General features: G+C 43.0%; 1 protein-coding gene across 2 annotated transcripts; it reads left to right on the top strand.

The window, feature by feature from the left end:
- The first annotated feature begins 2,256 nt into the window (after positions 1-2,256).
- Positions 2,257-22,436, top strand: LOC128754604 (cytosolic purine 5'-nucleotidase). 2 transcript variants are annotated; one of them, XM_053857331.1, is made up of 18 exons: positions 2,257-2,423; positions 3,690-3,809; positions 7,966-8,039; positions 13,720-13,837; positions 13,978-14,073; positions 15,610-15,701; positions 15,953-16,010; positions 16,447-16,540; positions 17,193-17,246; positions 17,355-17,438; positions 17,516-17,557; positions 17,641-17,748; positions 19,153-19,219; positions 19,594-19,764; positions 19,839-19,890; positions 20,089-20,149; positions 20,509-20,685; positions 20,839-22,436. In XM_053857331.1, exons 2-18 carry the CDS (start codon positions 3,709-3,711, stop codon positions 21,082-21,084), a joined length of 1,695 nt encoding a protein of 564 aa, XP_053713306.1. In that variant the 5' UTR covers positions 2,257-2,423; positions 3,690-3,708; the 3' UTR covers positions 21,085-22,436. The 2 variants fall into 2 exon arrangements, with proteins under 2 accessions (XP_053713306.1, XP_053713307.1); XM_053857332.1 differs by lacking the exons at positions 2,257-2,423; positions 3,690-3,809; positions 7,966-8,039; ... (1 more) ...; positions 13,978-14,073; positions 15,610-15,701 and adding an exon at positions 16,319-16,365 and having other exon boundaries at positions 15,951-16,010.
- The last annotated feature ends 192 nt before the right edge of the window (positions 22,437-22,628 follow it).

Raw genomic sequence — 22,628 nt, 5'->3', positions numbered from 1 at the left:
TGTGTGACTTCACTGACAAATCGAAATATTTGGAGATTTGATGGTGGTTCTATTGTACAAAAAATATATTAGAGAAAAAAAGTGTGGCTTTACGCCTTTGTTGTGAATTGTAATATTGTACAGTAAATATTGTATTATTTACTGTATTATAAATACTGTTTTTGAATTGTTTGTGGATGTGAAGCGTGTGTCTGTATGTGACGTACTGGAAGAGACGACAGGTGGCCTGTCCAAGGTGTCGGTCTCCTTCATGTTTCCAGTGGCGGTGGCCTCAGTCCGACAGCAATTCTGATGGAATGAATGAATACAATAATTCAAATGAAGAATGTTTGTGCTTGTAAATGTTAATGCCAGAGGATTCTGCATCAAGAGACATTTTTGCCATTCAACTCTTGTGTCTTTACATTCAGGACAGTCTCTGTAATTTCCTGGCTGTGCAACTGTTTTATCAATATTGCTCAATATTCTTTATGGGACACTGAAGGCCATGTGTTTGAGCAAAGTTGATAGCATAAACATAGACTCACTCTGACCGCCGCTGAGTAAATATTTGTATTCTATGGGGACACTATTCTATGCTGATTTGACACGCGCAAGTTCAGTTTGTTCTGTTCTTGGTTGTTTAGTTGTTTAGCATGAGTGAAGTTGAATGAAGTGGTACATTTGAAAAGTATCTCCACCACCTTTGATTTGAGCTCCATGTTTATCTTTTACATAACCTCACTGCTAAGACATTTTTAGTTGTAATGCAATGAGAGCTTCACCAAGCACATCATGCCTTATGTGTCTGAACTGCTGTGCTGAATAAATGGGCATATTTTGTAGTGCCCCTCAAAGAGTAATCCACAGCAAACTGTGTATTCCTGAATATAATGACTTATTTTTGATAGCATGTTATGATGCATTCCGCACACTCAAACATATACAGAATTTCCTTAAAACCGAAAAGTCAGTACATAACTTTTCAGGGTTCACAATCTTCTAAAAACAAAAAGAAAGATTTTTTGTTCCATCAAGCAAACAAGTTGTATCGCCTCGTATTTTTTAAAATTATTTCAATATTTGTCACATGTGGCACTATTATGTATACAGTGGTACCTCGGCTTTCGAACATCCCGGAATTCAAACAAATCGTAGTTCAAACAAAAATTTCAAGATTTTTTTGCTTTGGATTTCAAACAAAAATCCAGAACTCGAACGTCCCCGATAAAAAGCTGGAAAAAAACGTGCACGGACCGATCAGCTGACCCACGACACGCTTTGTTGTTATGTATAACGCAGCCTCTGTATGTAGACGTGTCCCGTTAGCTACATTGACTGACTGTTTTTTCTTCATATTGAGGTGTAAAACCTTTCCTGTCTCCACACTGGACCGTGGTAGAGTGTCACAGGGGAGGTGCTCGCTCTCCACACCACTCCAGGGTTTGATGTCCTGTTGTGGGCTGGAGCTGGGACAGGGATGAGGCGAGTCTGGGACAGAGCGTGACTTGGTTTATGACTTTGTCACAGCCAAACTGCACAGAAGCGCACATTCAGAGCTGGACACGCACCGGGCACCTCTTCACTTCTGGAGAGACGTCACTCACTCGGCAACCCCTCCCACATGCAGCGGCCACACACATAGAGGAACAGCGCACCTGCAGCAGACACTCTACATTCACTCCTACAAAAGCCTATTTTAAGGCTTGGAACGCATTATTTCTTTTTCCACTAATTGTAATGGGATAAATCGATTCAGATTTCGAACAATTCCCTTCTATAACGGCCGCCTGGAACGGATTGTGGTCGAGAACGAGGTACCACTGTACTTTGTTTTAATAAAGCCAACACAGTGGAAGGTTTCAGATCGGTGTCCACCGATACTCAAGGTTGCAGTATCGGTATTGGATGTGAAAAAGTGGTATAGAGTCATCCCTACTTGTGTCCGCGCTATGATGACTATGTTAAAGACAGTGGGATTCTGTCTCAGGATAAAGCTTGTTATATGCTGCTCATCTAATAACACGATAACAACTAGTTGTGTGTATCAAGATGCAAAAATATTGCACATATCAATGCCATTGACAGCACATGTATGAACAGTATGATTTGTTTTGTTCTAGTTTTCCTGTATTTCCCCCTCGTTTTTTTTATGCTGCACATAAACAACCCCCTGTGGGCGGGATTTATCCCCCGCACCGCCCCCACTGTTGACAGACAGGCTTATGCCCCGCCCACTGGAAGCTCTCACAACAGCAGCTGGCTGCAGTGGCTCAGACTTGGAGGACGTCAGCCCGAGCAGGACTTCTGTCTGCTGTCTTACTGTAAACGCACTTTCTCTGCTGCTTTCTGCTTCAATATCTATACACCCTCGCTGCCCAGCCACTGCTCCAAGCGCATGCTCAGTCCGACCGACAACTGTCTTTGTGCAAGTACTCGGTGAGGTGAGTATCGAATCTGCTCCCAGATAAAGACACGTTCCCCTCAGAGGCTGCGAAACCTTCACCGTGCAGTCGTTAACCGCTTATTCATTCACATAGGAAAGCACAGGCGAACGCAGCGCTAGCTTAGCACGCAGGAGTTTACCATTAATCTTGGCTTGCGACGAGACTTGTGTCGCTAAGGTTAGCATCTCTTCTGACAATTGACGGGCGCTTGACATGTTAACCGTTCATTTTAGTTCCACATCCGTCACATTCCTAAGAATAGTTGCGGTGATGGCACGACAGCCACCGTCCCCGCAGCCGACCACAGCCTGAGCCCCTCCAGCGACGTTCAGTCTTGATTTGTTTCCCCCTGCTTTTGTTCTGCTCAGACGTCAAGCTGCTCCAGCGACATTCAAAGCGCAAGCCTTAGTCAAAGTTAGGAAACCCATTCACACCGTGTGAGAACATCTTAACTATCATTACAATAGTTATTTACATGAATCAGAGTCAACAGCAAGTACGCAATATCAGCGTGCTGACCACGTTTATAGATGAAGAACTTCACTGAAATACCAACTATACCATGGAGCATGTTTTTGCTTCTGAAAGACTTTAAATAATATGTTGCAGCCACTTCTGCCAATACTTTCAAGCCCTTTTTCCTCATTCTGCTGAATCTAAACTTAGAAGTTGTAATAAGTGTGTAAGAAGCGTATAACTCGCCAGTTATAGTGTGTGTTGTGTACGGAATTATGGGAACAATATTTCATTTCTAATATCTAATATAAGAATGTAGTTGATGTGAAGTATTCCCTAAGCAGCAGTGAAGTCCCATGTCTGTGTGTTGGCTTCTCTCTGAAGAAAGTTGACCTCTGTGTTTGCTCTGCTTGCTCTCTCCAGGGACAGTAGGAAAACAGCCTCAGCCATAAGCACGGGTTGCATACCACAGGGCCATAAATGAACAAGAATTTCACTTCAAACAAGACTCTTTCTCATACTGAGCAGACGATGATTTAACATCTCTCTTCGCTGTCCTTCCAAAGACAGTGAGATTTTAATAGTTTAAAAATCGACCTATTCATTGAGTCCTCTCATCCCCAACACTAGATGTGAGAGGTGACAACATCCTGCAGCTCTCAGGAACAGCTCCGATCAGCTACTGACAATGTTTAACTGCTTGACATGAAAGCTTGTTACCGATCTATTATCATGTGACTACCGTTTTTCAAAGAAATCTTAGATTTGCATAGTATGTGCTCTGATCAGACCTGTCTTTCTTTTCAGATATTAATAGACTTGAAGGATGACGACATCATGGAGCGACAGACTACAGAACTATGCAGACTTGCCTGCCAACATGGATGGACTTGCCATGAAAAAATACAGGAGAGAGCCATATCATCGGTAAGCAAGCAGTAAACAAGCAGCACAGACTGGGTTCAACCCCAGGACTGAAGAACAACAAGAGAGGATGTGATTGTATTACTCAGCCGTTCTGGACAATGAAGGATGCAGCCCACCTACATAGTAGATGGCAAACAATGCCCTCTGATTGGCTCAGGGCTGCAAAGTAAACAGGGATGGGTGTAAATAACTTGATGCAATTAAATGGAACAGCACAACCAGTTTTGCTCTAATACTAAACTTAAAAAGTGATATGGCTTTGATCTCTTGTGTTTTTCTCTGCCTTTCCAGTTGGAGTAAAAGTATATTTCTCACACAACAGTGATGCTCATGTGCTGATGTAGTTTTTTACCATTGTGGGAGATTTTTAGAGATAAGTTTTAACTACTTTTAGATAAGTTTTTTTTTTACTTTTTTGTGACTGCTGTGTGTGCTTCATCAGTGGTATTTGAATCATGATGAATGTCATGGTCTTGTCATGATGCAGTTAAATAATAATTTTCAAGATCCTGTTTTCAAATTCTTGGTAACGTGTTGGTATTTCATTCAAGTGAAAATTTCAGTTGAATTTTAACCAATAACATTCAACCATGGCTAAGTGCAGATGTCACCAGCAGCCAACCATGTGGAAGCTGCAGAAAGTGTGATTCATCGCCGACCGTTTGTGGTTTTCTACTTTTTTAAATGATCGCCTACTAGTTTGCGTGGGAGGACTTCCTTTGTTTGCATAGAAATGGTAACATCTGATGTTACTAGGAGAAACTACACAGTTGATGTCATCAACATGCAGTCTAATGTAATTACATTATCATTTACAATCCATTCATGCAGAACAAGTGTCATTAGTTATAGTGACAACAAAGTGGCTCATTCCTATGCGGGTTGTGTTGAGTGAACATTGACTGGCTGAAGTCAATGCTGAGGTCTGCGCCAGTCTTCCATCCCCCGCTGTTGCTTGCTGAAATTCAGGTATTGCTTGTTACGTACATAACATGGTGTATTTTTTCAAGCTTTAAAAACAAGTGCTTTGGGCGATGCAGCAATCCCATTTTACACTTCAATGGTTCTGCTTCGATTCAAGAATGTTCATGCGCTGCTTGCGTATCTAGATAAACAAGATGCTGATCCCTCAAACTTGTTAATTTGTTCTTACAGTTTGTTTTGATGCTCAAATTCTCATGTTTCATGAGCAGTACCAGCCCGGTTTTCTTCTCCATGCCAGAATGTGTTTCTAGTCAATGTTTAACTTGGCGTGTCACTGGTGTGAACGGCTGTTGTTCGACTCCATTGCATAACATGACGTGTTAACGGGGGTCATTTAGCTGTCGCACACACATTAGATAAGTCGTCCTCCCAAACTGCAAACACACGCACACCTCAACACCCTCTGTGATGTTCCTGCCACTCAACAGTTGTATCACCAAGCTCTGGTACAAATGACCAAGTTCCAAGGTCAATTTCTTCATTGGGATCATGTTCATATGTGGGACAAAGCATTGACTTAAGCTGTCATTAATGCCATGGAAGAACATTTGGAATCATTGTGTTGTCATCGACCGACAGGATGTTTAGTCATTCGTGAGTTTACTTTTGATGTGCAAGGTCAGGTAAGGTCACTGATGCCTTTAATCAGTCCTTTGATCATAGTCTAGTAATGAAAGCAGCAACATGTGAGTACTTCACTTATACGATAGTGAAAGACCTTCAATATGAAAAGATGTGACCATTTGCTGGTTAAGTGTTATGATATATTAGACAACAAATTTATTTTTCGGACGTTAACATCAAGTGAATTACCTTGACGTTTCTGCCACACATCATCATTCTAGATGTCTTTGAGTTTGTCCACCCAAAACTGACCATGACTGACATGAGATTTCAGGAAAAACAACCCCAGAAACAACAGAGAAAGATGCGGAATTGTCATGATCTTTTTCTTGCAACAATTGAGAAATTTTCTGAATGACAAGAAGGCCAAGAGAGGAGGGGGGCGTGTGGCAGTGTAGTGGGGGGATTTGTTTGTGGGACACAGCTGCCAGTGCAGGTCAGAACAAGGTTGGGCCAATCTGAGGGGTAATCTCGCACAGAATGCATCGACACCCGTCTGAACAGAGGTCTAAATGGCAGCTCGTTCACCATGGACCCGCAGCAAGGTATTTGGCGGCAGACATTGATGATAAATGCTTTTGTGTTCAGGTTGCTGATTGTTTTAGTTGGAAAGATGCTGCTTGGAAGTTTAATTCCGATCATAATAAATACTTTTGATGGTTCATCTCGACAGTGTTGTTGGCAGGAGGGAAAATTCTGATATGAAAATTTGATTCAACCGTGTAAACTTTCTTGAAATTCAGTGGCCTCTGTTAACTGTACAGAATATAATTTCCATGGTGGCGCCGCACATTGCAATACAATTCGAATGAAAAACCTCTCTCTTCTTGAATGGTTTTGATGTAACATGATAAAATAATAGTTTGCAGGAAAAGGGTTTCGTTGTCTCAGTCATCTCGCATGAGTGTCTGTTAGGCTCTCTGACACCTCTGGAAAGAATGCAGATAATACATCGACTCTTGCTGGGGATCATCTTGGGATCCCTCTGTTGGGAGCTGCTAGAGACAGGTCCCGCAACATGTAGCTGAAACGTGCAGAGGAGGACTTCCCCTCTCCAGTTAAAATAATTCACTGCAACATGATGTTTCCTAACTGAATACTGAAGTCTTCCAATCCATCTTGCTGTGAATTCATCCTACCTTTCCTTCTACTGGCTGCCTTTCAGTCAAACCTAAAATATAGTGCAACCATGCATTAACAATTTCAGCTATTGTACTTGTTGACCCAGTGGCCTCCTTTCCCTGACCTACATGTCATTTCAGGCAACTTTTGCCAAAGATGCCATAGATAAGCGGAGCAGGTCTGTTGCACCGTGTGCTTTGTCATTGGGGGGTCAGCCAGCTCAGGACTATCTTACCATCTAATTAGCACCCGAAAAGCAAGTCTTGACAGTGAGGCTGTTTCCTGGAATTTTCAGAATCAGGCTGAAGAGAGGCTGTTTTTCTGGACTGTTGGGTTCAATATAAAGCCAAATAATGTCCTTATTTTGTTGCGTAACCTATTACTGCACAGCTGTATCCTGTTTTCAGTTTCATGCTGCTGTTTCCAATGTGTCCACATGTTTAAAGCATCAAATATCATATTTGTCTATCATATATCCATCAGACCTAACAGGAAGTGGCACTGAACTACTTGCAACAGCAGATAAAAAACAGTGATCAGATAAATGCAGCTTCGCGTGTATTAATACTCATCAACAGAGTGTGTCTTAACACCTCCTTTGAAAACAGTTTAATTTAGCAGGTTTAAAAAGAATAAAGTTGAAAGGATCATCTTTCTGATCAACATATATAACTATATATTTTTTTCCTTTAGTAACCCCAAACTGGGAAGTTACAGACGCCATCATCTGTTCACGTGTGTAAACAGTGCTGTTGCTCCTGCTTGTGCTGTTCTGCGCAGTAGTTGACAAACGTGATCCTGTTGAACTCAAAGTACTCACTTGTAAATATAAATTACAGCTGAAAAAAACTATTACATAGCTGTTGTTACTAGCTGCTCCATAGGTGCCAATGAGCGACAGTTGTTTGTAGGAGTAATTCTTGCCTGAAATATAGGATGTGTACACATGGTGGAGTAATTTAACAATCCACTATCATGACTAAAAGCTGGTTAATAGCCTGTCATGTATGCACGGTGAATTCAGTGTAAGAATCTAAATGGAAAGTTCTATGCTGTTCTGTTTTCTTTCAGGAGCTGTTGCACAAGTCTTGTGTCTTTGAATGCCCTAGCACTCCTTCCATATTTTTTCTCACTGAAATGGCTGTAATGTTGTCTTGTCACCATCAAGATGGTGACGGCAGTGTCCCTGAATGGGGACACTGAAATAGTTAAATATCGATATAGTGCACTTAAAATGTCTATCCAATATTGCAGATATAGCAATATTTTACTGTATCTATGTTTTCTTACACTCAAAGTTGTCCAATGTTGTTGTGTCATTGCAGTACTACATTTACATGGCACCAACTATTGCTACAGCCCTTTATCTAAACCCAGAACCCTCCAAAAATACACCTAATCCCTGTTCCACACTCCTGTCTTCTAGAGTATTCGTCAACAGAAGCCTGGCCATGGAGAAGATCAAGTGTTTTGGCTTCGACATGGATTACACTTTGGCAGGTGAGCAGTTCACTCAAAAGAACCATAAAAAGCTGAAATGCAACACAGTGTATGGAGACATTAGTTTTAAAGAATATTATTCATTCATATATAATATTAACTGTGTTTCCGGACTATAGAGCGCATATAAGAAAGGTCAGTGATTTCTGTGCACAGGCTTAAAAATGCATGAGGATACGTGAACCAGTTTTGAAAACGGGGACCAGCTTTTGAGACTGATAAATAATGCAAACAAACTTGGCGACGTTCTGACCCCAAATCATGCTGCCAATCACATCATAGGAAAGACATTATTTATTTGCTGTTTTCGTTGCTGCGTATTACCGGCCACTTGTCAGCTGAGACTGGAGCTCTGAGCAGCAGCTACGACTTGTGGAGGCGGAGCTGCGGGAACATGGGAGATGTGGCCGACCGGCACTAGAGAGAAAACATTACATTGAGCGCTTTAAATGCAAATAAAACGCCTATGATTTCATTTATACTGATCGGACGAGGCTCAGTATCTTGGCGACATGTGGTTTGCTTGCCTGAAAAAAAAAAATCCATATAGCAGCGGCAACATTGATAAAGTCGCGGGGTTCAAAACATGACCAAAATGACTGGTTTGTAATGGTAATAATATCGCAGATAAAACAGTGTTTTTGTTTTGTGTAGAGTATGTACTCCATACTTTTATTGAGGTTTAAATGCCAACCTTCCCACCGGTGATGACTGGAGCTTGTTCCTCACAAAAATATGTTTTGGGTCAAGGCCAGAGACAAATCAAGCTCTGTATAACACTTGGATGACGGAATGTGTGAAATAGCTCCCTTCAATAGACTAGAATCGTCCTGCAACTTTGTTCTCTGAATCAGCTTCAGTGTCTGTGTCTCTATAAATAAGTCCCTGACTTTGACAAGCAGGTCACGTTTGTTTGTTGTGCCCACTGGTGGCCGCTCCTAAGAGAGCGGGGATCACTGGTAGTCCCTCTCTGGACCGGCAGTCCAATCCCTGCTCAGTCTGCAGAAGATTTTATGAACGCTCAGCTGTTGACATGACTCTTTATGGCCGCTCATAACCAAGTGTTAATGTTTGCAAAAACCATGGCTATCATGTATCGCTGGAATGGATTTAAGTTCTGAGCGCAGGAAAAACATCTGACACATCCAGGGAGCTGGTGATGTCAAAGAATGGCTGCCGCTATAATGCAGCAGACTGGATCAATGCCATCTTTGTGTGAGGTGTTGTAGCTAGTTCCAGAACAATGCAGAGGGGCTGAAAAGAACAAAGTGAACGAAGTGTAGCTGCACTACACACCCACTTTAGTGTACTTCCTTTTCGCTGGTGTCGAGTTCATTTGATGACTCTCGACCCCTCTGGTCATCGGAGGCAGGTTTACTCTGTGTGTCGGGGTCACCAGCAAACCAGGTGTTTTGGTGTCGCTACTCCCAGCTTGTGGAACAAAAGCCTGCACACCTGAGGTCTGCACAAACTGGTCAAAACATTCCATATACATGCTGCGCCCATATAAATCATAAGCTGTGCTCAGTCATTCTGTGATGCGATAAATTGTTCATATATGTCAGTACATACTTTCCTCTCGACTGAGGGGATTGACCTCTGTGACCCACCAACCGAGCTGGATGATGGAACCAGAAGGAAATTAATAAATTGTGAAATTAGACTTATTACTACAGCAGAATGTCTAAAAGTCATCTAAATAATAGAGTTAATCTTCTGTTTTTTATGCTTTCTGAACATTAGTTTATGCACAGTGTTATACCAAACAGATTCAAATCATCCTATGCCGTAGTATATAAATATATTTTTTATATAAGATAATACATATTGTAGTAATTGTTGTATAAAAATGTTGAATCTCTATTCATGCTGTGAATAGATTACCCTCAATCTCACTGAATCTGAGTTTACTGGTCACTCATGGCAAATTAATGACTCATTTTGTATCTGTTCCAAATGTAACTTAAATGACGCCTTTATCGACACAATGCTTTCCTCGTTTGTTTTCTCCAACAACCCAACATAACAGATACTGTTGAGAACATTCTGTAGAACAACCTCAGAGGCCCTGAAAAGGGTCAAAAACATGTTGAGAGTGTAACATGGTTAGCATTCATGGCCTTTAAATTACATTTAAAACAGATACAAAAAGAATTAATTTAACTCAACCCATCTTTAATGCAGTTTATTGAGATTAAAAATGTAATCTATTGACAGCCCTAATCTCAATGTCTCCATCAATAAAACTGCCAGTTATTAAAACATTTTCACGTTTCATTGACATTTGGAAATAACTCTACCGGCCCTTAGACATCCATAGCAAAGGCCAGAATTCCTTGAACAATGACAACATTTTATTTTATATATCCACAAAGGTTGTGTTTAGAAAACGCTGACGTGTTAATGTTGTAACGTCTTTCTTCTGCTTTCTCTCAATCCTTATCACCCTTGTTTCCGGGGTAACTTCATGATGCAACCTGTTTTTTTTTCCAGTTTTGGAAGCCAATTTTCATCACCTGGGGGACTGGATTTGATGATGCAACTTTGTTTTTGTTCATTCCCTGACGTCTAGTCATGGTTATACCACCTTCTTTGTGGTTGCCCTTTCCACTGTTTAGAGAGTGTGTCTCAAGTGTGTTTTTGTGTTTCCCAATTCATTGTAATGGCAGAACTGAGTCAGTGCCTTTTTTCTTGTTTGACCACAGGCCACTGAAAAGAGATTGCAGCAGCGTTACACACACAATTGTTAGAGTTCTGCAACTGACCCAAAGATAGAACCAAGTGAATGAGGCCTCTTTTTCACACAAATGTTTGACGTAAATTATCATTTTGTAGTAAGAGAATGTGGTATGTGATTTCCATCTGTTGCTCTGAGGTGAATTGTTGTTCATCTTGGGTGACGGTGGATGTTACATGTGTGCTGGAGGTGACCTGTTCGACTCGTATTGACTCTGTACACACGTCTCAGTAATGGATCTGAGGGAGCATCTGACAATAATCTAACAAGGGATATAAGGTATCGGCTGCACAAGTCGGGTCGCGAACTGAAGTACACGTCTACGAATTACTCCTGTGAGACATATGAAACGCGCTGAAGGCCAGACGCACGCTTTTGAGGTCAACAACATTCCAAACACAACTACCCGTTTGACAGACATGTTGATTTTTTTATACACAGATGATTTGTCAACTTTCCAATGTGTTGCTTTCAACTAAAAATAGTGCAGCTAATAGCCCCACGTCCCACTGTCGACGCATCCAACATCTGATACTGAGGCTAGGATGACTTGTGAAAGGCATACATCGGGGTCACGTCTTTCTACTTCTAATTATGACTTGTTTTCCAAAAGAAAATGATCATTTATAGTTGTTTAAAAATAACCATTGAGTGAACAATCAATGTGTCTTCAGTCTACCATTTTATACAGTACTTTGTGAGCATTTATTCTGAATTAGGATAGGAAGCAGTGATATTTTGTGCTGAAGCGACTCATATCGACTTGACAAATTGTCCTGCCCATACCTCATGTGTTCCAACCATATTTTAAATAGTGTTCTAAAATACATATGGTGCATTAATGCAACCATACCAAGTAACTCATGCTGAGGTTACTGTAGATGATACGTTTTTAATGAGCGTCTCACAGATGTAATTCCATGATCAGAAAGGTACTTCAACTCCAGGAGCAACATTTTCCACACTGATAGTGTAGAAGAGTGACTGAACAGAACTTGCCGCTCAGACTGAACTGAAGTGGTTCGGGGAAGAGAAGTCCCCCACTCCATTACTGTTTTAAAGCTTCAAAGTAATGTTGAAACCACTTTAGTCAAACTCTTTCTCCTGAATCTCTCAGGGACTGAGACAGCAGTGATGTAATTCCCCTGTCTGCTCCTGTGTCCTGTCATCCGACTGGACCGGAAAAGCCTTGACTCATAAATGTTGCACTCCCAGACAAACTTCTGAGCTTGTTGATTCTCTTGAAGATGGTTAGCCGTTGCAGTGGTAGGATCAATGGTGGAAGTGAAAGAGAGAACAACATGGAGGAAAACAAATGTGATGGCTGTCCTTCATTTCTGATGCGTGTTTTTGGATTTCATCTTTCACTCAGCTGCTCTGCTGCAGGCTGTGCAGTGTGGTTGTCTCATCCCCTTTAATCTAAACCAAGCATAAAACTCTGACTTGCTTTGGTGCCGTATTTTGTACACAATTGAAATGACTTGTTTGAGCAGTGCCAAATCAGGTTCTGGTGTCCATCTACATGAGACGTGTTTGTGTGGTTACCGTTAGGATCAAGGTGGGCTTGAGAAAGCGGTGTAAAGTCCAAGTTACAAGTAGCAGTAGTCAGCTTCCTGAAGCAAGAGGGGTTGCCTCGAGGCAGCCTCCCACCCTCTTGTGGGAGCGATGACAAAACAGCACAAGCATAGTCTTCACTCTGTATATATCATCTGACGTATTCTTTCCCCCGTGTCAGATAACATTATAAATCCTCAACCGAACGTTCGTGTGCCTCACCACAATCTGCGACTTTATTTTCAGGCTTGGTTTTGGCCTGTGGTGAAATATGCGGTCCTGGCAGGGACAAGGGTCAGCTTGCGTGAGTCAGACCAACTTGTTAGAGCTGCCGTTGAAAGTTGAGTGATTTGTCATTTTGACACCCCGAGTGGTAGCTCTGAGGATTTGTGCGCCCGGCGCTGTCGTCCTTGCCGGGCCTTCGGAAGGAGAGGCACAGCGGACGGGTGTGAAGGGGCTTGCACTTGTTATCAAGGAGACAATGTCTTTTGCGGACATGTTATGTAACATGAGTTCTCTGCGGAGGTGCTCTCTGAGGGACTCGGACGATGCCGTCTTAATGGTCGACTCCAGTCGTAACACAGCCAGGCTGCTGCCGCTGAGCAAGAATCAAATTCAGACGGCGGAAAACAACATGCCAACTCCTCCTCTGGGGCGCGTCCCTCTAGCAAAATGAAATGTCACCTTTTGGCCTGCACATTCCAATAAACGGCCATGTTGGATTGCATGTTTACCTAAGACACACCGACTGCACTTTTATCACGGCCAGGTTGTATACTTTGTTTGGTCGACTGATGACACGGACTGGAGACTGCTTGTGATTTATTGGTTATGAACACACAAGTTTAAGGATTAGGCATCAGCTCTAAACCTTGGACAAAGGTTGTCAGCAGGAAGCAAAGGAAGAGAGGTTTCAGTGGCTGTGGATGTTCAGAGGTGTAGAGACAGTGCCACTTATGTTAAGTTATTTCCACATTCTTATCATGTTTCTATTTTAAATCTGCATGTTTGTTTTTATTAGGAGTGTGTGGCAGTGTTTTAATCGTTTCTTAGTGATCAGTCACTAAGAGGAAATGTATCTTAAGTTATAATGGGCAACAATTCGGCTCTTCTCTTTTCCTGCCACAACTGGAAGATATGAAATGATTAACTTTTATCCATGTTTTCAATGGCTCTTTTCTGACATCATCAAATTAGTTGATAAATAATTCATAATAATTTTGATTTATTATGGTGCAATTGCAGCATTTTTGCTTTCTTTTTTTCTTTGCTTTCTGCTTACTCCACACAGTATCTTGCAATCTTAATCTTGAATCCTTTTCTACTTTATTTTGTTTTATTTAATACAACCAAGGCGTTGAACCACTAGCTTCATTGTGTCCGTTACAGTGTACAAGTCACCAGAGTACGAGTCCCTGGGCTTTGAACTCACAGTGGAACGGCTTGTGTCCATCGGTTACCCTCAAGAGCTGCTCAGCTTCGTCTACGACCCAGCGTTTCCCACCAGGTCAGAACCATCACGCCTCTCACACTTGTGTGATGATACGTTCTTATCTCATATTGTTTTGATTTGAATTGCCACTTCATTTTCCAAGCACCAGCTCAGTGTTCAGTAGATGTTTGATAGGCTGGTTTGATCTGTTTCAGGGGTCTTGTCTTTGACACCATATATGGAAACCTGTTGAAGGTGGATGCTTATGGAAATATTCTGGTCTGTGTCCATGGATTCCATTTTGTTCGAGGGTGAGTTTTGAACACTTCTTAATATTTGTCTATCAACCCCCACACGCCTGTTTTTTCAGAGCCTTTTTAGTTTATATACACGTGTATCTTCTCTTCAGTGAAGCTGGCACACTAATAACTACCACCATTACCAAACAAACTCCACTACATTCGTGGCACAGTCCTTCAGGCTATTGACTGCAACATCATTTTTAAATAAAGCATGCCCTGATCGATCTCTAGAAGAGGAAATGCCACCCAGCCGCGCTTCACAGCTGTGCTGACGGGGGTGATTGTGAACCAGTCGTCATTTCCGAAACTGATGAATACATGACATTTGTGTGGTGGCACAAGGCCATTTTCCATGCCGCTCCTGCGGGTGGGTTAAGGAAGTCAGGAAATAAAAGGTAGCCGTGAATCCAAAGTCTGTTCTTTTATTCACAAAAAATAAATCTATCTGAAATTACTCCAATTAATCCATGGAGAATTAAACGGTAAAAATCATAATGTCTTCTGCAACCAGCTTTTGTTGTCAATAAACCGTTGTGCCTCACTCGCACCTGTGTTCCATCATGATACTCATCGTCACATTCTATTTTTATCTTTACTTTCTTAAGCTTAAATGTCCTCTGATACGCAACAACAAGCTCAGTTGGTCAGTTGGCTTTAACATGGTCGCTATGTTGATGGATGTTACTCGGCAGATTTACTCCGATCTCTGTTTGTGTGAACTAAATTAGAGTTGATGGTGGACTTAAACTATGTGGGTGAATACACACACATTAAAAAATACTGTTTATAAAAAAATATATTCATTATTATCATATTTATTAATATTGTATGTTTCATATTGTATTTATATATCTATTGTTATTTATTATTATTGTAAATATTTTAATGTTAAAGCCCATTCAAATCAGAGTTTGTATGCCTCGACACTGGGGCATGATACCATCCAAGTTTGACTTCTGTGTTAGGACAAAGGACAGTAAAATGGCATCGTTTAACAGCGACATATAGAATGTGTCATATATAAAATGCCTTCAGCTGCTATGTGATTTTATTTCAATGTTTTACTCCATTCTTGCTCTGGAATAATTCAACAGGCCAGGATTCCCGGACTGCTACCACGATTTCCAGACGGAGTTGTCTCCACCAAATGACATTGAAATTAGAAGACAGCTTAACACTGTACAGCGTCACTGTAACAATGATGTAAACCTATTATTTTGCACCTCTCTGCTCTCTTCATAGGTTGCTTATACTTATGGGCAGACATGTTTCTAGTACACAGAAGTGGTTAGTGAATCTGGCCTTAAAAGTGATAATACTGTTGAGTTCTGTGGTGAGCAGTGGGCTGAACTTCTGGCCGATCATAACAACGGGTGCCACCACAACCTTCTGTATCCCTTTAAATTCAGCAGGGAGCGACACATGCTATTGTCTGTTCTATATAAGTAATATTTTATGAATAGAACCCTTGTACTGGGGTCTGATTTCAAGGTGACCACAAATGAGCGTGAAAGGACCTCTGATTCTGCTTTCTGCTTTTTTCAGCCCAGAGATCCGGGAACGGTACCCAAACAAATTCATCCAGAGGGATGATACAGAGCGCTTTTATATCCTCAACACACTCTTCAACCTGCCAGGTAAAATCCCGTCACACAGCCTCCACTCAAAATGGCAGTTTTACTGTTGGACTAGATTGAACTGAGAAGGAATTTTAGAATTATTGAGAAGAATAATTCAAAATGATGCAAAGTGAAGTAGCGATTCATTATCGTTTTTAAGAAAATACTGTGAATCGAAAGTGCCTCCTGTAATAAAATCCTCAGATATATGCTCCATAATAGTATATACGCTGGATAACATGTTCTTGCTGTTGTTTCTCCCGGTGCAGAAACCTACCTCTTCGCCTGCCTGGTGGATTTCTTCTCCAACTGTGACAGATACACAAGGTAAGCAGCTGTGTGCGATAGTGGCTGTTGTGCAACTGGGCTCAGCACGGCCTCAGAATCTGGGTCAGCAGAAAGCACTGCAGTGTAAGGGGGACCGGGCGCCTGCTGATAGCAGTTCACTGATGTCAAACCAAACAACAAGCTTAAACAAATAGCTCTTCTCTGAAATAGTTTGTGATCTCCTCTAATCGTGGTGATAAATCACCATTGAACGTCGACTGTAATGGAAGTGCGTCCGCGGGACCACCTCCAAAACACTGTAGACTTCAGAGTTGCTGTCCTCTCAAGCCTGGTTGTTGTTCCTTCAGGGGAGAATGCTGCCCCCCTCCACCCAGGGAGGCCGCCCCTATTAAAAGTAAAAAAACATAGGCAATGTTTTTCATGATGTTCTGTGAAGTTTCGGTAACACTTGTGTCCCCCCTCCCTCCCCCACCAGCTGTGACACCGGCTTTAAGGACGGGGACCTCTTCATGTCCTTCAAAAGCATGTTCCAGGATGTGCGCGACGCAGTGGACTGGGTCCACTTTAAGGTCAGTGCACGTGGGAGTCGACTTCTGCGTTGGATGTGATGTCACACACCTCATGAAAAACAGCTTGTTACGAAGTGAAAATGAGCTCCAGGTCCATCAGCCAGGCTCTTGTCAGAAGCTGCATTCCGCTGTTCAGGCTTGTCCTGGAAACTGAGGAGAAATAATGCTGGTAATTTGTTGTTCTTTAATGAAGCTGCTGTGTTTGCTCAACTCAAAGCCAAACATGGTGTGTCTACAATGATAAGAGCCTCCACTGGGCGTTTCAGGACACGCTTGCTGTGTAGAAGCTGCTCCTCTGGAACTCCAATCCCTTCCACGTGTGAAGTAAACCTTTCGTCTTTGAGGTCTATATATAGAATGAGGGTGAGACTCTAGAATTGTGGGAGAACCTGTCAGGTTCTTAAGGTGAGAGCAAGTTCAAGTATGAGAGCCGCAGGCGCAGTATGAAAGAGGAGAAGATGCGATCATTCCAGTCTTCTACAGGTCTTGGTGTTGATCATTATAGTCGCCGTAGTTTTCATTACTGTCATGATAAATAATCATATCAATGCTAATATTTACAACATTTCAGAGAAAAGTAAGGCCCTCAGAGTTCAGCTGACCAAACTGTATGACTGTGAAAACAACCTACCTTTCTTGTGCTCCATTTCAGGGCACGCTGAAGGAGAAAACAGTGGAGAACTTGGAGAAGTATGTGGTGAAAGATGTACGTTGTTAGTATTCAGCGCGGAGGAAACACTCTCCCCGTAAACACACACGCAGCTCCGCTCTCTCAATGGCCCATCTGAAAGTCTTCCTTTCTCCCTGCTTCCAGGGGAAGCTGCCTCTTCTCCTCAGTCGCATGAATGAAGTTGCCAAAGTTTTCCTGGCAACCAACAGCGACTACCAGTACACGGATGTTAGTATCGGTTCTCCCTTGTCTGTCTTGTTAGTTACCGCTGCTTGTCACACGATCTTTGTGGTTTCTTCTCTCAGAAAATCATGACCTACTTGTTTGACTTCCCTCACGGCCCCAAGGTAAGTTCCCCCTTCGTTTCAGTAGGTCTGTCTCCTGTCTGTCCTCTGTCATGCTCATGCGCGTGTCATGGTCGTCCCGGCAGCCAGGAACCTCCCACCGGCCTTGGAAGTCTTACTTCGATCTGATCCTGGTGGACGCCCGGAAGCCTGTGTTCTTTGGGGAGGGCACGGTGCTCAGACAAGTGGACACGGTGAGTCACAGGAATGTGCACGGCAGCTGAGGCGGCCCAATAAAGCGACGATGATCCCGATGGTGAGAGATAGCTGCACTCCACAACTGTCATTGTCTCAGGCTTGGATGAAAGGGCCGTAATGTCAGCTATCAACTTCTGTGACAGCTTTGTCTGCTGCAGCTCAAATTTCCTCTGGATGTAGCAAGATTTGAAATGAGATTATTCACCTTCTTCAGATTCAGATTTTTCTACTGAACAGTTTAGAGTCAGTGGTTTAATCTCTAAAGTCAAGTCATTTAAAGACTTCACCACCAAAACAAGTTACAATGTCTCTTTTTGCCATGGTGTTTCCCCTAAACACCTATTTCATTTCCAACCATGGACTTCATTCTGAGCCTCATTTCAAGTGCTTCCATCTTGAATTGAGTGTTGTTGATCACGGTTCCATGCCATATATGTTCAGAGACTGCTTGTATGAACCTGTTTTGCCTTCAAACAACATAATCTGAATGCTTAGGCTGAACATTACTCTGATATTAAGATAGTAGTGTTTGTACCTTGAATTCGGCCAAAGGTTTTTGCGGTGTGAGTTCTGGAAAGAGATCTTTATATGGCTCTAAATGTCATGGTGGCTCAGGAGAACAGACCCAAGGGCTAAGATTGTAGCTGACTCACAGAAGGCTCAAAGCAACAAGGTTAAACTTAACAATGTTTAATACACAAGACAGGAAACAAGGAACTAAAGACATCGCCACCAAACGCAGAACGAGGGAAACACTCAAGGACAGGGAAAAACCTGAAACAGAAAAGAGGCGAATTACAATGAAGCCTAAATAACCAAAACTCACAAGGCCCAAACAACGAAAAACACTTGGTGTTGGAAGACTCAAACACGCACGCGAGGAAGAAAAGCCAACAAGAGAAAACAAAACCTGAGCAGAAAAACTCTAACACGAAGCACAAACGCTGCTAGAAACTGACAGAAAATAAACCAGGAAGAAACCTAGGAAGCAGCAGAAAAGGCACGCACAATTGAACAATATAAAGAAACGTGAAAGAATTAGTTTTCAGGGGATCTTTACTGGAGGTCGCGGAGCAACCATCTGGCAGCGCAGACTGGAACCAGGGTGCAGAAATCAGCGGAGCTAGATCTGCGGATGGGTTCCATCTGCACTGCTGTGAACTAGCACAGAGGAAACAGAAACAACTCACAGGAAAACAAAATAAAAGCACATGAAAACCAAAACACGACACAAAAATTAAGAAGCATGTTGCTTCCAACTGGATGAAGGCAGTAAAGTCTATAGACTTTAGTTTTTTCACGGCTTTTCTCTTATAATTGTCATGTTCCTTTATGTTGTGATGCGACCTGGATGCTGTTGATACAAACATTTAAGAAACACTCCCTTCTTTTTTTCTCAGACAACAGGACGCCTGAAAATTGGAACGTACACTGGACCTCTGCAGCATGGCATCGTCTACTCTGGAGGTGAGTGTTCAGTGGAATCCTCTCAGACTGAGGAGGCCATGCGAGAGTTAACGTAGGGACCAGGATTTAGAAAGGAGGATGTGATTCACCGGAACTGTTAGACTTGGCAGTTTCACATCTCTAATGGACAAAACCATGTTAAATGTAAAATAATAACTTGTATAAAACTCAAAAACAAAATTCAAATGTTGGTGCATTGGACTTGGACACCTTTGCATTTTACCATGAGCAATGTTTAGACCTGGAAGTGAAGTTATTCATTGAATTGTATTGTATTGTCTTAAAATCCCCCTCCAAATACACTATAGTCCCCTACGTTTGTTTGCTTGCTCCGTCTCTGGATGCCATCAGCAGCCACACGTTTTGCTCCGCAGGTTCCTCCGACATCGTGTGCGACCTGCTGGGGGCCAAAGGGAAAGACATTGTCTACATCGGGGACCACATCTTCGGCGACATCCTCAAGTCCAAGAAGCGGCAGGGCTGGCGGACCTTCCTGGTGATCCCTGAGCTGGCGCAGGAGCTGCATGTGTGGACCGATAAGAGCTGTGAGGCACTGCCCCGCGCTCACACGCCCCCCGGCCCCGCCCCAATCTTTGACAGCTCATATCTTCTTTTACAGCTCTGTTTGAGGAACTCCAGGGCCTGGACATCTTCCTGGCCGAACAGTACAAGTGAGTCCATTGTCCTGTTTTATAACCCCACTCACGCGTGGCTCTGGGTGTGGAGGTGAGAACAGGGGGTCGAAGTCTGGAGGTTGCCTGATAACTCATGCTTTTTATAACCTGACGCTGCCTGGCAAGTTGTCGCCCCCCGACCTCTCCTCCCACTCTCTCCCCAGTGCTTATCGTCTCCTTCTCTCTCGTCCTCAGACATCTGGACAGCAGCAGCAACGAAAGACCCGACATCAGCACAATCCAGAAAAGAGTCAAGGTACAGTGCGGTCAGTGGAGCCACCGGAGGAAGTGAACTAAACCAGATTATTCACAGGCAAACAAGTCAATAATGAAAGGACTGTGAAGAAAGTAGCTTGAGAATGTGGCTGTACGATGAGGTCAAAGGTCACCCCGGCACCATTGCCCTTCCGACCCATCCCAGTTAGATGGGACCACTCCTCCGTCTGTTGGCGTCTTCCTTAGGATGGTTTTTGATACGAACGATAATAAAACTTTATTGACAAAGCGCTTTTGAGTGTCAACACTGAAGTGAAAAAAAAAAGGAGTTTGTACGAGTCCTGGTGGCGAAGGCTCCGTGGCCTCGCCGTGGCATCACCTTCTCCTTCTCGTTCCCAGAAAGTGACTCACGACATGGACATGTGCTACGGCATGATGGGAAGTCTGTTCCGCAGCGGGTCCAGGCAGACGCTGTTCGCCTCGCAGGTGATGCGATACGCCGACCTGTACGCCGCCTCCTTCATCAACCTGCTCTACTACCCCTTCAGCTACCTCTTCAGAGCGGCGCACGTCCTGGTGAGCAGAGAGCCTGTCCCTTTTGTTCTGGAAGGTTCCACTTCAACATCCAGCCGAACACATTGGCCAACTCTCAGAAGCGCATCGTTTCCTCGTGAATTAAAAGTGGCTCCATGTCGCCCCCTGCTGACCAGAGGCTGTTTTGCTCTGCAGATGCCTCACGAGTCGACGGTGGAGCACGCGCACGTGGACATCGACCTGGAGTCGCCGCTGGCCACGCGGAACCGCTCCATCTCCATCGACTGCAAGGAGGAGGAGTGCAAACGCAACAAGCTGACCCGCTCTGAGAGCGAGGGCAAAGCCCCCAACATGTTCCCCCAGACTCCACAGGAGATCACGCACTGCCACGACGAGGACGACGACGAGGAGGAGGAGGAAGAGGAGGAGGAGGAGGAGTAAACCGCACATTACAAAGGGAGCGAAGCCTGTCTTCACCCCTCACTGTGTTTCCAAGTCAGAGCTGGATGATAATCTCTGTGAGGAAAAGACTCTCCAGTGTGTGTGTGTTTGACACTGCGAGCACACACACACACACACACTGGGGAGTAGAGAGGACCAGTGTCAGACTGTGAACGTTGAGATGCTGTCCATCGATTTGACTTCCCTTTCCTTTAAAGTGATTCGGTCGCTTCAGATTATAATCCACACCAACTAATTCCTTCCCGTTCGTGAGGCAGCGAGGGATCAACGTTCACTGTTTGGGTTGATTTGTGTTTCAAGTTCTTGAGATTGTGGATTTTCCGTTGCCAGGCAACAACAAGCAAAGCACTGGGATGGTCTCAGTCGCCATGACAACACTGAAGTGGTGCTTCTGTAAATACTCCGAGGTGAGGTGAGCGCCGGGCAGCGGCCAGTCTCGCCGACTGCTGTATTTTTGTAGTCAGATTATTTTTCCTGCTCTGTGGGCCTCCGGATGCAAGTCGGACGGGAAAGTCTGCGTGTTGCTGTTCGGCGAAAACGTTCTTTCAAACGGTTCGTGCTGGTTCCAGAAACCAAGCCGCAGCTCAATATTTCAAATTACAATTCTTTCACTCGTGACCCAAACGTTTACCTCTCTTTACATGTCTTTGAATGATTTTCTTATAGATTCACTTTACTTTTATGTTCTCATCATTTTGAATCTCTTTTTTACAATGAATATTACTTTTTTTTAAGTTTTGCTTTCACTTTGTTCGACGAATGAGTGACTATTCATGTTAAGCAGAAGGGATTGTTTCACTAAGTGAGTCAAAATGATGAGAGACAAAACACAGGTCGAGTGAAAAGGTCGATGAGTCATATCAAAGACTCGAGACTGTTGATGTGAAAGACTCGTTCTTCTCACCAGGGTGAGAACCTTTCCTGTAATTTAAAAAGGTCAGTTTCAGCTGAAACATCCGGATGAGCGGCAAAGTGCGTTCAGACTTGAAACTACTTTTTTTTTTACAAACACCAAATCCGACTCTCAGAAGCCTCTTGTGACAAGAGAGTCGACGATGGACGAGAGAATGTGAATCAAATGTTCGGTTTTCTGTGTCGTTCACGGGGTTTACAGAAGGTGTCGCCAGAGCTTAACTTTCCTCTCCTATTTTCCTCTTTTAATAATCTTTATTCCGAACCACCGTTGCCTGTCGGTCAAACGATCAGAATCTTAGTCACTTTTTTTTTTATTTCCTAACGTTTTATGCATATCAGTCTATGTTCCTCCGAGCAGTGTTGTGACGGTGTCCAGAGATGATCCTGTTCCGGGAGAAATGACGCAGCAATGTAGAATAAAGATAGTTTTTCATAATGTCCTTGTCGTTTCTTTTCCAAGTCAAATACTTTTTTTGGTAAAAAAAAAAAACCCAATATATATATATATATATATATATATATATATATATATATATATATATATATATATATATATATATATAGGTCAGTTGAACTTCACAGTCTAAACATGTATGTGAAGTTGTTGA

Source organism: Synchiropus splendidus, chromosome 2, assembly GCF_027744825.2.
Source record: "Synchiropus splendidus isolate RoL2022-P1 chromosome 2, RoL_Sspl_1.0, whole genome shotgun sequence".
In the NCBI taxonomy this organism is placed as follows: Eukaryota; Metazoa; Chordata; class Actinopteri; order Syngnathiformes; family Callionymidae; genus Synchiropus; species Synchiropus splendidus.
This window is presented reverse-complemented; position numbering and strand designations above follow the sequence as displayed.

Excerpts from the sequence above, each read along its gene's own strand:
- LOC128754604 (XM_053857331.1), top strand. The coding sequence starts at position 3,709 with ATGACGACATCATGGAGCGACAGACTACAGAACTATGCAGACTTGCCT. Across the intron at positions 13,838-13,977 it reads GACCCAGCGTTTCCCACCAG|GGGTCTTGTCTTTGACACCA; the intron begins GTCAGAACCATC and ends GATCTGTTTCAG. Across the intron at positions 15,702-15,952 it reads CACACTCTTCAACCTGCCAG|AAACCTACCTCTTCGCCTGC; the intron begins GTAAAATCCCGT and ends CTCCCGGTGCAG.